Source organism: Filicampus tigris, chromosome 1 (assembly GCF_054856515.1).
Source record: "Filicampus tigris isolate MCC_2025a chromosome 1, RoL_Ftig_1.0, whole genome shotgun sequence".
Lineage (NCBI taxonomy): Eukaryota > Metazoa > Chordata > Actinopteri > Syngnathiformes > Syngnathidae > Filicampus > Filicampus tigris.
Genome location: NC_141217.1, coordinates 7,312,788 through 7,327,402, shown reverse-complemented (window position 1 = coordinate 7,327,402; position 14,615 = coordinate 7,312,788). Strand labels below are relative to the sequence as shown.

Below are 14,615 nucleotides of genomic sequence, written 5' to 3'. Positions count from 1 at the left end.
ATTAATAGTTGACTATTCCACAAAATATGACCCCAAAACACTCACAACTACATATCCTTTCAAAGTCATCTTACATTAGCCTTAAAAATGAATGACTTACAGATGATTTGATTTGGAACAAATGCACTGGAAGGTGTGAGGATGCTGCCATATTTGTCGCCTTCGCAACAAGTAAAAATAGCAACCACAACACTTCTGCCGTTTGTTAGTTAGAGCGTTTTGACAGCCACTCAGCAGAGGAAAAAAAACACACACATGCAGTAAAAACTCTCGAAAAACCTCGGCCGACAATTTGGGATAAACTAAGCTCCTCCCCGACCCAAGATCACAGAGCAGTTGAGATGTATCACTTTAATTTACAGTACTTCCTTGACACCAATTACTACATTTGTCAGAGATTATTCTTTTATCAAGCATTAACATTACTACACTCAAACATTGCTAAGGGCCAAAGCTAGAGGGATGGAAACGTGGAAAATACTAGAATTCATCATGTTGTTTTTATGTGTGCCTGCAAGTGAAATGAGGAAACGAGAATTTTTTTGAGGCGGCAAGGACAATGAAAACTGCAAAAAAAGTCATATTAGTTAGAGAGTTGTGTTTTACAGTACATATCGATGACCACTACTTCCAAACCCAGACTCATCTGGCCTTAATTTCCTGACTGGCGCAAGTTTTGCACAAAGTGTGGTCTAACTGTACGCGTGGGTGCAATTCTGTTTCTTTTGATATTTTCATAGACAGGTAGCAATTGCTGTTTGCGACGTTGTGGGAGTGAACGCAGTTGACTTGCTATCCCAGCAAATGGAAGGGCTTATACCCTTTAAATTCAGCACAGGAGTGGAGCTTGGTCTACATGGCGGAAGCATAAACGGACTCTCTGGAGACCATGCAGTTGATTGACGTGCAAAGTATGTCTATAAGAAACTGCAAGATCTCCACTTGCGGATGATGTAAAGTTGGCTATGATGTCCAAATCTGTGATCAGTGTGCATTGTTCGTGTGTGCGTCAGTATACATTGCAATGTAAACACCTACCTTGCGGGGGTTCTGTGTAATGTCGTCCATGTTGGTCGACAACAGGTTATCTTTCATGGCTACATAAAGATGCATTCCATCTTCATCGGGCAGCAGGGAGTGCAGGTCTCCAGCCTCCAATGGCAGCGACAGCAGCCGCCCATTCTGGATCAGTTCTATTGAGGAAGGACCACATAGGCATCAACCAGACTGGTCACGATGAAGCCAACTGCAGACATTTTGTTGGTTACCATTGTTGAGTCAGTGAGATTAGTTTCAAGCAACACACAATCGCCAATTGCTGCTTGTGATGTATTCACACATTCTCTAATAATTCTCAGTCAACCTTCGAATTCAAAGAAAAACCTATATAGCTGAGTAAATTATTTAAAGGGAAAGTCAACCCAAACATATTTTTTTTCAGAATATGTTTTATGCAGGGATACTAGTTGGGACAAGGCATTCTGATTAATGCGTTTGTGGAATATGACTTAAGCAGCAAAATCCATCCATTTTTAGCCATCTAAGGGGGCAGCCATTTTATCACTTCTGTCAACTGAAAATGACATCACAGTTGCACAGGGCTCAAGTAACGACCAATCACAGCTCACCTGTTTTCTGAAGCTGAGCCATGATTGGTCGTTACCTGAGGCCTGAGCAACTGTGATGTCATTTTCAGTTGACAGAAGTGACAAAATGGCCGCTCCCTGAGATGACTAATAATGGGTGGATTTGTCATATTCCACAAATGCAATTTTAATCAGGATGCCTTGTTTCAACTAGAGGGCCTGCGTAGAACATATTCTTGAAAAAAATTATTTAAATCAGTCAAAAAAGTTTCTGACGCACCAGCAAACAGGCAAACACAAAATGCTAAAGTGTACTGTATCTTAATGAAGCTGTCTTCTGACATGTCAACGATGAAAACTACATTGCTGGAGATCAACTGCTATCCCAGCAAGTGCTGGCATTGCCTGTCCATCTGTCTTGTGTTAACATTGCATATTTCAGCTACCAAGTAAGTTTTTTTACGTATTCAACTTGGCATCAGATTGCAAACCTAAGAGTAAAAAGGCTCGACAACTGCACATAACAGTGAGAGGCAGAAACGTCTTATACAATTACACACATCTTATTCTTTTTAACAGCCAGTCTTGATACTTTGTACCGTGAATAATACCTGGAAAAAGTTTCATCAAATACGTTCAAGTGAAGGCCCTTGTCAATTTTCACCAAGCTGCAGTAAAATTCAATTCAGTTCAGTATGCATGCAATGTTTTTGTGTATTCTTTTTTATAGGTTGCGAGAGATACTGAAATATCTACAGTGGCACAGTACTTTAAGTACTGGATCTAGACATTCTGCAGTCCAACGACTAGAATAGTTACATGTTCCTCTTCTATGTCGGATTGGCAACTTACACTGTGTTGCACAAAGGCAAGGCAGGGCAAGTTTATTTGTATAGCACATTTCATGCACAAGACAATTCAAAGTGCTTTACATAAAACATCAAAACCATTAAGGAAAAAATGAATAAAACAGTAAGAATTACAAAAATCAAAATCATGAAAAATAATCAGATTAAAATGATTAAAAGCAAGATAGGAAAAAATAAAATAAAATAATACTGTGCATATTTCATGCATAGGCACATGAAAACAGAAATGTTTTTAACCTGGATTTAAAGGTGTCTACATTTGATGAACGTTTAATCTCCACTTTTTTTACAGCATAACAGCTGCCTCACCAAGTTTAGTCTGGACTCTGGTCTGGACTAGCCAACCTGAGTCCTTGGATCTGAGGGCCGTGCTAGCTTTATATTCTTTGAACATATCAGAGATGCATTCTGGGCCTGAACCGCTCTGGGATTTGTAAACAATCAGTAGAGTTTTAAAAACTATTATGTATGTGACATGAAGCCAGTGTAGAGACTTTAAAACTGGTGTGATGTGTTCAGATCTCTTAGTCCTGGTTAAAACTTGAGCAGCAGCGTTCTGGATGAGGTGCAGCCGTTTAATGCTCTTTTTGGAAAGTTTTGTTAAAAGGCCATTACAGTAATCCAGTCTACTTGAGACGAACGTATGGATGAGTTTCTCCTGGTCTTTCTGGGACAGAAAACTGTTTTTCAAATGGTAAGAAGCTGATTTGGTGACAGCTTTGATGTGGCTGTTGAAAGTCAGGTCTGAGTTTATTATCACTCCAAGGCTACGGACGTAGTCGGTGGTTTTAAGAGCCCGAGTCTCAAGATGTTTACTAATACTGACCTTCTTCTCTTGGTGAGGTGAAAGAGGATGTAACAACACAAATAAATGTTAAAACTTAGAACACAACCATAACATGCAGGTGACAATGTTTTTTATTGTTTTGGGTTCTGCCATCAGAACTACATCCAGTTTTCTTTGGGTGGGCAGAGTGTGTCCGTGGGTGGGAACTGCCCCCACCCTACCGCCCCCCCTGGCTGTCATAATTAATGTTTAAATTCTGTATTATTTGACCCAGAGAGAGCAAGTTGAACAAAAAAGGAGGACCGAGAACTGACCACTGGGGCACACCACAGGTCATGGCCAATGCATCAGATTCATAACTGCCAATTGTAACAAAATAACTCCGGCCTTCTAAATAGGACCTAAGCCATTGAAGGACTGTTCAGACAGACCAACCCAATTTTCCAGCCTATCCATCATGCAAAATGCAGCACTGAGGTCCAGCAGAACCAGAACTGACACTTGACCAGAATCAGTGTTCAGTATAATGTCATCTAACACTTTGACCAGTGCTGTCTCAGTGCTGTGATATGCTCGAAAGCCTGACTGAAAGTTATCAAGAATTTCACTTTTATTCAGAAAGTCACTAAGCTGGTTAAGTACGACTTTCTCAATAACCTTGGAGGTTAGAAACAGGTCTATAGTTGATCATCATAGAGGCATCGAGTCATTTTCTTCAGGAGTGGCTTAATGGCAGCTATCTTTAGTGACTTTGGAAAAATGCCTGATGCCAGTGAGGTATTAATTATATGTAGGAGATCACTTTCTACTGAAGTTCAAACTTTTTCAAAAAAGTCAGATGGTTTCACGTCCAGAGTGCATGTTGTAAGAGCTAGGCACTTGACCCTTGTTTGCGGTCCGTCCTTCGTCCTCTGTCCGCGACCTGGGTACCCTTCCGGCCTTGTCCCTCCATCCTTATTCATAAAATTATTGTCCTCCAACCCCATCCTTTTAAAGCGGCTCCGTCCTTATGTCCGCCCCCACCCAGCAAAAAAAAAAAAAAAAGCGTCCGTACATGACGCGGTGGGACGGATGCTAACGGCAGAGGTTTATTTAAAGCTCATTAACTGGCTAAGAAGTGAACAAGTCAAGAGCTGTAATGTAACTGCTTTATTTAACAGCGGTCATTGTTTATACTGTATGATTTACCCTCCGCTTTTGGAGCGCCGTCTGGACTGGAACACGCTCAGTCCGTGTGTGGAGAAACAAATCATACAATTGTAGTCAATGTAATTAGCACGGGCGGGTGCGATTGCGTGTGGGGCGGCGTGTATGATGCGTTTGGAGCGGTGGGACGTAGAGCGAAGCACCGAAAACCCGCCCATTAGTCCATTCGGCGCGGCAAAACAGATGAACTTTTTTCCCTCTTCGCTTCGCGGCAGCCAATCAGAGTACTGCGGCACACGCAGCGTCCTGTACACTCAGCGGGTCTTGTGGAGAGCGCAAAATGGAATAAAAGATTAGCGTCACGGTTTGTGGACATCCTAAGCTATATGACATGGCCAGCTACCAGTACAAGAAAAAAAGTGAGCCTGAGCGACGAGCTTGTTATAGCTGGTATGTTTTGACTTTCTTTCTTTTGTGTTTTACAGCTGTTGAACTTTACCAAGACAGCAATATTGTTTGCATTAGCTTGAATTAGCACTGCGGCCTTGGTTAGCTTCCATTTCGAACCACCTGTTCCACTCTCTTCACTCCGTTTACCCACTTTCTCCGATATTCAGGGTCCACACAGTAACATGGAATGATACTTTAGTTTCCATCATATTATGGTTGGACTATCCAACCGCAGAACAAAATCTAGGCATAATTTTCTGCAAACTTTAAATGCTAGTCACAGACAAAAGCAATGCAATACGGTGGATTGTTTTTACAGACTAAGGCGCATTGCATCGTGAAATGCGTGGATGTTTGGAATTGTCAATAAGGTATTCCATATGCGCAAAAGCGCCCTTTTTTCCCCCCGAAGCACTTGCCCCACAAAATGTCTGTGCATGCCACTGAAACTCGGTCAAAATGGCATTCACACAACTTTATGGGTTATTTATTGAACCACAAAAGTTGGGTAAAATGAACCACATAACAACCCAACTTTGGGGGTTGTTTTGTGAGTTACTCATTTGGGGTTTACGGTCAGGGTTATTTTTGACCCAATTGTTTTACAGTGTAGTGACAGGTACCGGTAGTTTGAATTAGTCTTGTCCGCTATGTGCTCATGGAACTTCTGCGAGGATGTCATATAATGTCGTGGTGCTCCTAAACTTTGACAGAAGTACATCATCATGTTGAGGATGCAATTTTTACAAACACAGGTTCCCTTCCTTCAGTCATTTTGCATTCCATAATCCATCCATTATCTGTACCGCTTCTCCTCACAAGGGTCGCAGGGCGTGCTGGAGCCTATCCCAGCTGTCTTTGGGCAGTAGGCGGGGGACACCCTGAACTGGTTGCCAGCCAATCGCAGGGCACACAGAGACAAACAACCGCACTCACAATCACACCTAGGGGCAATTTAGAGTATCCAATCAACTTACCATGCATGTTTTTGGAATGTGGGAGGAAACCGGAGTGCCCGGAGAAAACCCACGCAGGCACGGGGAGAACATGCAAACTCCACACACAGGGAGGCCGGAGCCGGGATCGAACCCACGACCTCTGAACTGTGAGGCGGACGTGCTAACCAGTCGACCACCGTGCCGCCGCATTCCATAATGTCTGTTGCAATAAAATCATTGTGTATAGCTTTGTTTGTCTCAACTGCATTTGAAGAGGACAACTCCTAAAATGTCCCCCCTCACAGACAACCCTGGCTTGTTTGTAGATGGACACCCTAAGGGCATTCCACTGGCATGTAGAAGGATTAAATATTGATCCAAAAATGCCTCGGGTTCTCCAAGAAAAAGAATAGCCAGACAGATGTCAGATGTGCAAATGAGGTCAAATTGCTCTCATTTGGATTCCGAGACCACAACGTACACATGCATGGATTTTGACACAACGAAGTGAGGAATTTGGGAAAACGTAAAAATGTTTCTCTCACTTTTTAGTCTACCTTCAAATTTGTTTATATGTTTTAATATAATAATGCCTTTTTACATTTATAATGAAAGTTAAGAATGTTAAAATGGTCATCCGGTAATAGATTTCAGGTGAAAGTTACAATGTAGGAAGGAAATTGTTATAGTTTAGAGCAAAGGGGGGAAAAGAAAAAGCTGTCAATGATTCAGTCATCCCTTGAAGGTTATCCATCCATCATCCAATCCGCTTATCCTCACAAGGGTCGCGGGCGTGCTGGAGCCTATCCCAGCTGTCTTCGGGCAGTAGGCGGGGGACACCCCGAATTGCTTGCCAGCCAATCGCACCTTTGAAGGTTAAACGTCCACACATTTTCTGCATTGTCCCAACTATTTCTTTACACAACTGGGCCTGTTGTCAAAAGAAAAACATTAAACTCACAGAATTTTGAATTGTTGTTTTTGTCCGGTTCCTTGCCAAACCAATCACAGTGTCTAACATGGCGCAATGACAAATTTCCACAATGCAGTCCAATTAAGCAGCTACAAGCTGCGAGCCCGTGTGGCTTTGTTTACTCTTTCTCGCTGCGCTGTAATTTTGTCACTCACAAAAGCAATAATCAGAACCTGCGGGAGTCCTCTATTTTCTTTTGGCCCTTATGGGATTGAACCAAGCTTGGGAAATGTTTAGTGTACTTAATGATTCAATTCTATTATTTAAAAAAAAAAAAGTGTGCGCCCCTTTTTGTCATTGTGCTCATTAATGTGAGTGAAATTCAGTCGCACACAGGTCAAGAGGAAGAGACAGAGGAGGAGGAAACACAGCAGGAAGGTAAGATTTTTTTTTTTTTTTTTTTAAATGAACCGGCCGACACGGGGAAAAGTGACAGCGAGATGAAAATGGTCTGATTGTTGTAAGGCCGTTTACGAGATGAGAATGTCAAAACATGACAGGGTGATGGACGGATGAGGGGGAGCGCGGCATTGAGGAAAGTCGGACAGAAAGCAATCCTGATGGAAGAGATGATGAAACAGTGATTGATGACAATGAGCTGGCTGAATGGGAATGAGAGATGACAGGAGGTGATTGTGAAGGAGAGAGCATGGAGAGAGAGGGGCATGATAGGTGTGGTAGGGGATTGAGGAGCAACTGGGACCAAGTGGGTAAAGCCAGAAAACAATTACGTGGTGATAATGAGTAATAGCGTAGAGTAATAACAGAGCACAAAGTGATGCATAGATAGGCGGATTGAAGCGGATAGGGGAGATGATGGAGGTTGATAAAGAAATAACATAAAAATGGAAGGGGGGAGGGGGTGACAGGATGATGAATATTGATTGGATGGTTGACAGGTGAGGATGGACAAGGAAGACAGGTTGAATTGAATTGAAATGAAATTATTATAGGACATAATTGGTAAATTAATAATACAGTACAGTATTATAGAGAGAAGTAAACAAACCTTTGTAAAAATGGAAAACAGGAGTACTCAGGAGCCACTGAGGTTGAACGGACTGCCCGTATACTGTATGCTTTCACATAAACACCCATTAGAGAAAAGAGAATAGCAGGATGCGGACAGAGAAGCTGAGCAACAGGTGTGAAGGCGCACAAACAAACAAAACAATGCCACTCACCTTAGGCAGAGGTAAAAATTTAATTAAATATAAAAAAAAAAAGCCTGGGCAGGGACTACCGGTTATTCATTCTACAGTATTTAGAAAAAGTCACTATTTTGTCCTAACTTGAGAGATGAGAGATGAGAATTATAAATTGTGATTGAGGTGTCAAGATATAATAATCAAGAAAAACAACAGGAGGAAAAGATGACGGGTAGAATGGAGAGATGAAGAAAAATAGCATATGCTTTGATTCAGTTCAATGAGAAAACTCACCAGGTACTTCAGCAAATGGTCAGAGTGGTAAATTGCTCTGCTTCATGCTGTTTTCAGTTTAATTACACTCAGCGGGTGGATCAATAGATCATGAATAATGGGACTGTGACTCTTGTTTTGTTCACTTTTGACATACAATCACATGAAACATCAAACAGCGTTCGGTTTGCAAGGTTAGCCACATAAAACTTCATCCAACTAAAATGGATGAAGAGAGAGAGACAGAGAGAGAGTAGTAAATGTCTAAAAAGGCCGTTTGTTGCAATATTAACCAAAGGATCCACACCCAATATGGCCGTTTATTTTAATGGTGCATTGCCCACTGCCCGACAGTGTTACTTGGAAAATATTTCAGAAGCATTTGCGTAATCCCACAAACAAATTGCGATGAAAACATAACCATCTTGAAAATGGTCATAAGTTATACCCTAACCTTGTCATAGGATTTGATTCTCACCCAAAATGAATATGCTCCAGCAGGCCTACTCAAAAACGAGACATTTTGTAATAGGAAAGAAACAGAGATGGAACATTTTGTCATATAAGTGAGTCAGTATGTTTCACACCTAAACTTGAAACAGCCTAATAAAGTCCCAGATATACTAATCCGACGTTGGTAAGCGTTGTGGCGTGTGATTGCGCCGTCTGATTGGTGTAGTGACCACCGTCGTAGCGTCGGAGCCCGTCAGGAAGCGTCTGGTGGGCGTTTACGCATGTTGAATCGGCGTCGTGAGTCGTGACATTTGGTCACTCTGATTGGCTGTTAGCTAGCAAATCAGCGCGCGGAGAACCAACGGGAAGTGACAAATGTGGATAAACAGTGAGCTCGCCTTCGCTGCCTTCATCTTCTTACAAGTACAAGAGCGAGGGTTGACAATGTAAGTATTTCACAATACCGTGTCAAGAACGTGAGGGTTTACTTCGCGTGGGAGTTCATTGTGAGCGAAAAATATAGCTGAATGCACTGTTTTTACGTTTTTATCATCTGCACCCAGCCAATAGTTTTCCGGTTGGATTTTTCTAACCATGAGGAATAGTGACGACCGCCGCCCATGGTATGGAAGGGTATTACATCTCACGCATGCGCAGATGGTACTTTAATGGTCAGCGTCGCTGTCTGTCGTTGCGGTGTATTTTTCCAGCGTGACGTGCCGACAGCCGGCCCGACGCCACAGGGGGTAAGCGTCGGCCGCAGTTGGCCAACGTCAGATTGGTCTACCTAGGCCTTAAGTGTGGCGACTTCTTCATGGTAAACAACGCCCTTTTGCAATCAAATGTGGATTTTGTGAAAGTTTGGTGGTACTTCCAGAGCATTTGTCAGATGGAGTGTACGTTTTTATTTTTTATTGGTTCTAATAAGCGTAGCAAAAGCCTAAGTGCAGTTTCACATTTCCCCTTGAAGGCATACAATTTATGAAAGCCAGCCTCCTTCCAGAGAAGATACTTGATCTGCATACATTGTGCATGCCACAAGAGCAGCATGACCTTGCTTTGTTCAATATAAAAGCTCAGCTTAATTGAACCTGAAACCACCTCTGCAGTGGAAACGTCAACAACATCCCAACAGGATCGAGTGGGCCATACAAAACCAGATGCTGCTCACACCATCAAAATCATAAAAATCGAATGTTAAATGATGCACGTGTCACTAAGAATGGCTTTGACTACATACACAAATGTAAAAAAATTACAGTGAGCCCCACCAAATGTGAATGCCCCTAAGGTCATATGAATCAGAATTGGACCAAAATTTATGGGTGGAAAATGGAGGAAGATGGCCTCAAGCAGTGAGTGAAGCGCCCGCTGCCCCGGCGCTCGCTGCCCCTCCGCACCTCGTTGAAAAGTATGACACGCTAAGTGTTATATGGAACTTTTTTGCTTACATGGCCGACAGCCATGGCAAGCCGACCAACATGACAAAGCCCGTCTGTAAGGCTTGTTTTAAAACTACCGTTGCTCGACGTGGGAACACGTCCAATCTGGCCAAGCACCTTGCTGACCGGCATCCAGAGTTAAACCACCACTTTAAAGAGCGACAGACAGGTTGTGATGCATTTCCAATACTTCCCTCAAAAACAAGTAGAGTGTGAATTATTTTGTTCAGAATTTGTATAATTTAACGAGACATTCAACTAGCTGGGAGCGGACGAGAAGAGTAGACACACACGCATGCACATACGCACACAGATAAGCAACATTACGTTGAGTCATTGTCAATTAAATTGCTTTAATTGATAATGACTCATATTTGCTTAACCGCAATGGTGCAAATGTATTGTCAATATCAACAATGGATGGCAAGAAATGCAGTCAAATAGGTCAGGAATATGGCATGTAAAATGTAATGTAAAAGCTTATAGTGAATAAATATATATATTATATATGTATATATATATATATATATATATATATATATATATTTATATATATATATATATATATATATATATATATATATATATATATATATATATATATATATATATATATATATATATATATATATCCGATACGGATCCTGATACTCGGGCTGCAATCCGATACGTACTGCGATACCTAGATATTATACAAATATATATTTTTAAAATTTAGCCAAAGTTTTAACTTAAGTGCCATTTGACAAGTGTCCAAATGTTCACAAGTGTATAACACAATTTCAAATGTTATTTTCTTATCAAGTATATCCTAATGTTTTGAATGAATGACATATTTTTTATTCATTTGAAGCTCTTTTGTCAGTTTTAATTTTGCTGCTTTTGCTGCTTCTAGAATTTTGTCGAGGTACTGTCCAGGTATTTTATGCAGTTATACTGTCGTATCGAAGTCAAAATTTTGGTATCGTGACAAGACTACATCAGACATTAATGAATACATTTCGATCTTTGAGTCTGACACAAGCCAAATCTGTCTGGCTAGGTCCAATCCGCTTAGCCCTCTTCTCTTGTCAACAATTTAGCCTGGTCAAATGCCTCCCATCTTGAGATCATCCCCATGAATGGCTTATTCAGAATGAAGACATTCTTTCCTCTAGCCTGCAAACACACAAACACACGCTACTGACTCAGTCGTGAAACCAGCGGCTCCATCCGCCCCACCCTTACTCCTGGGAAAGTTGCCTGGCAACAGCAGCCATGCCGGCATAATTTGTGAGCGGGTGTGAGTGGTGGGTCGAAGGGTTGCTGTTGGCCTTGCAGCCCCTCTCACACCGCTACCTCCTCAACCCTTAAATCCAAATGCACACACGCCCAAGCATGAGTTGAGGCATCTGACCCACGACAGCTGCCATCAACACTGTTTGGATTATTGACTGTTGTAACAAAACATCAACATTATAATTGAAAAAGTCTCACCTTCTGGACATTTGACTAAATATCATTGATCAACTAGGGAATTAATCGATAGCTATGTTTTTAAAAGCGATGGGAGAATCGATTTGATTGTTCTGAACTCCTATATAATGTTAATGTGGTATTACACAGTGTAATGCTGTCTGCAGAAGTTTCCATTCGCAAGGGTCTAAGTGGATGTAGTTCTACTTCCCATATGTCATACTATAAAACTAGAAATGGACCTTAGATATTTTGCGTTGTGAAGTGAAGCACAAACAACGCAGGTATGTGAAAACATTCAAACTCCACACAGAAAGACCTCACAGTCAGGTGTGAGAGTGCTGAAAAATAATATGTATGTCCACAAAGAAAACTAGCTCGGCAATCACAGCGTGGCAGACTTCCGCACAAGTATGCCCACTGAGTACAGCCATTCTTATCAGCTTCAAGTTGACAGCAGGGTCAACGAGGGTCATGACCTCTGATCCGAGCCAGTTGCCCTATGACCCCTGTCACTCTGAATCAAAGTTCGGATATAAAGGAACAGACGCACCGAGACATAATCCTAAAGGCCATCGCCTATTAGGACATGCAAGCACACAAAGGCAGACATGCATGATGGGACATGCATGAATGGCCGCTTTATATTAGTTTAAGTGTTTAAGTGTCCATGCCCAGACAATGTGTGCCTCCGTGAGTGTCCACTTGATGTTCATGTGTGGGTTTTTTTTTCACAGTATAGGGGTCGATAGTTTTATACATAGCAAACATTAGATTATAGACTACTGGTCATGGGAACTCTGATGGGCCTCGATGTGATTAGAGCAAATGTGTGGCGTGTGATACAGCTAAGAGCATTCCTGCACACAGACACACACCCCCCCCCCACACACACAGACACACACACAAGTGGAGGTGTCAAATTTATTCCATTAATCAACAACTGTTTTAATAACCAAGAAATCATTTAGAGCCATTGTTTACCTTAAACTTGTACTAATGCTCTGATTTCAGCCTCTCAACACTAATTATTCTCTGACTGCTGTAGTTCTTCAAGAAAGCAAACTCATTACCTTTTGTGTTGATTCAAAATCACAGATTTGCAAACATCTGCTTTTACTTTGGAAAACAACGACCACACCAGTAACTGAATCATTTCCAAAAAAGGTTGGGGAGTACAACAACAACCTCTCGTGTGATATTGTAAGAATAAAGAAATAAATCAAAAACAATAATTGGTTAATAACATAGGCTGGCAACCAGTTCAGGGTGTTCCCCGCCTACTGCCCGAGGACAGCTGGGATAGGCTCCAGCACGCCCGCAATCCTTGTGAGGAGAAGCGGATTGGATAATGGATGGATGGATGGTTAATAACATCAATCAGATAAAAAAATATTTTTGTACTCAACATTTAATGAACAACTTTACATTTCCGGCACGGTGGTCGACTGGTTAGCACGTCCGCCTCACAGTTCAGAGGTCGTAGGTTCGATCCCAGCCCCGGCCTCCTTGTGTGGAGTTTGCATGTTCTCCCCGTGCCTGCGTGGGTTTTCTCCGGGTACTCCGGTTTCCTCCCACATTCCAAAAATATGCATGGTAAGTTGATTGGACTCTCTAAATTGCCCCTAGGTGTGATTGTGAGTGCGGATGTTTGTCTCTGTGTGCCCTGCGATTGGCTGGCAACCAATTCAGGGTGTCCCCTGCCTACTGCCCAAAGACAGCTGGGATAGGCTCCAGCACGCCCCGCGCCCCTTGTGAGGATAAGCGGTATCGATAATGGATGGATGGAACTTTACATTTCAAGGACCTTACAACGACATAGCCCAGTCAAAAATGTTTACTCTACATTCGCAGTTCAACGCTTCTGTATGTTACGGACCAAACTAGAAACTGATTTGATGAATAATTAACATTTGTGCATTTTCTGCACTGTCAATTTAAAATAATACTGTTTTTGAGTAAAGAAATTTATTATTTTTTTTTTTTTTACCTGATTTATTGAAAAAAAATAATTGGCAGATTAATCAATTATTAAAGTATCTAATTGTTAGTTGCGGCCATAGTGCAATTTTTAACAAAGTACAGATAGGAATATGATTTCAAGAGCAATTTTGATCTGACACTATTCATAAGGATCTACTTTAACTCATGAATTCACATTAGCGATATTCAAGCTTTTAAAAGATTGTTGTCAAGTCAGGTGCTTTTAACTTCACAACTATATTTGCAACCTATAATACAATACTATATTTCATTATAATAAAAATACCTCTTTATCTTTTGTTTTGGTAAATGTACACTACCCTCAAATATTATTAGCCAAAATATAAACAAGGATCTGAGTTGGTACACAATAACGAACAAATAGAAATTGTCAGATACAGTCAAGGGACAAAGAAAGCAAAATATTGGCCATACAAGTTTGATAAACGGCCTCACATTACGTTAGAGTCTATTTCTTTCTTCCACTATAAGAGACAAATTAGCCTTGCTTGTACTAGAACTGACGCTAACATTAGTTCTGGTGCCCATGCTTGTTACATAACATGATGGCGTAGGCTTGACACACTTCTGTGATAAGCAAAGTCTTTTTCTAAACAATGCGATCATTCATTTAAAAATAAATTAATATTGTATCAAGCGTGTCAAGCAATGTATTCTCGCTTTTGTCGTTATGCTATTAGTCTTTCAGATGCATTGACGTCACTCAGTGCATCGTGAATCAGAATTATCACTGTGCCCAAAATATGTATATTTTTGTAGTTGCTTAATCCAAATGAATGTGTTGAATCATTAATTGTGATATCATGCTTTTCGTTTTTATTGTATCGATTTTTACTGGGAAGAAAATGTTCCCCTTCCCTCACGCCTGCTAAAAATGATTTGGTGGTCGGGGCGTTTCGGTTGCCCCACAATGCTTCATTTTTATTGCCTTTCACAAGACACATTGTTGTCCTGCCATTGGATTATAGCTCTGGATTTTATTGCAATTTCATCAGTGAGCCCTGGAAACAAACACGTTTGCACTTGAGCCATGTGGCCTCAATCTATCTATCTATCTGCCTTTTTGTCACAACACAGATGTTAGGAAAAAG

General features: G+C 41.3%; 1 protein-coding gene across 1 annotated transcript in view; it reads right to left on the bottom strand.

Moving 5' to 3' along the window:
* sema3h (sema domain, immunoglobulin domain (Ig), short basic domain, secreted, (semaphorin) 3H) overlaps positions 1-14,615 on the bottom strand; it is a 64,229-nt gene that overhangs the window by 34,005 nt on the left and 15,609 nt on the right. Inside the window, exon 2 of the mRNA XM_086049730.1 lies at positions 1,039-1,193. Coding sequence (XP_085905856.1) covers positions 1,039-1,193 — 155 coding nt within the window. The remainder of the gene's footprint in view (positions 1-1,038; positions 1,194-14,615) is intronic.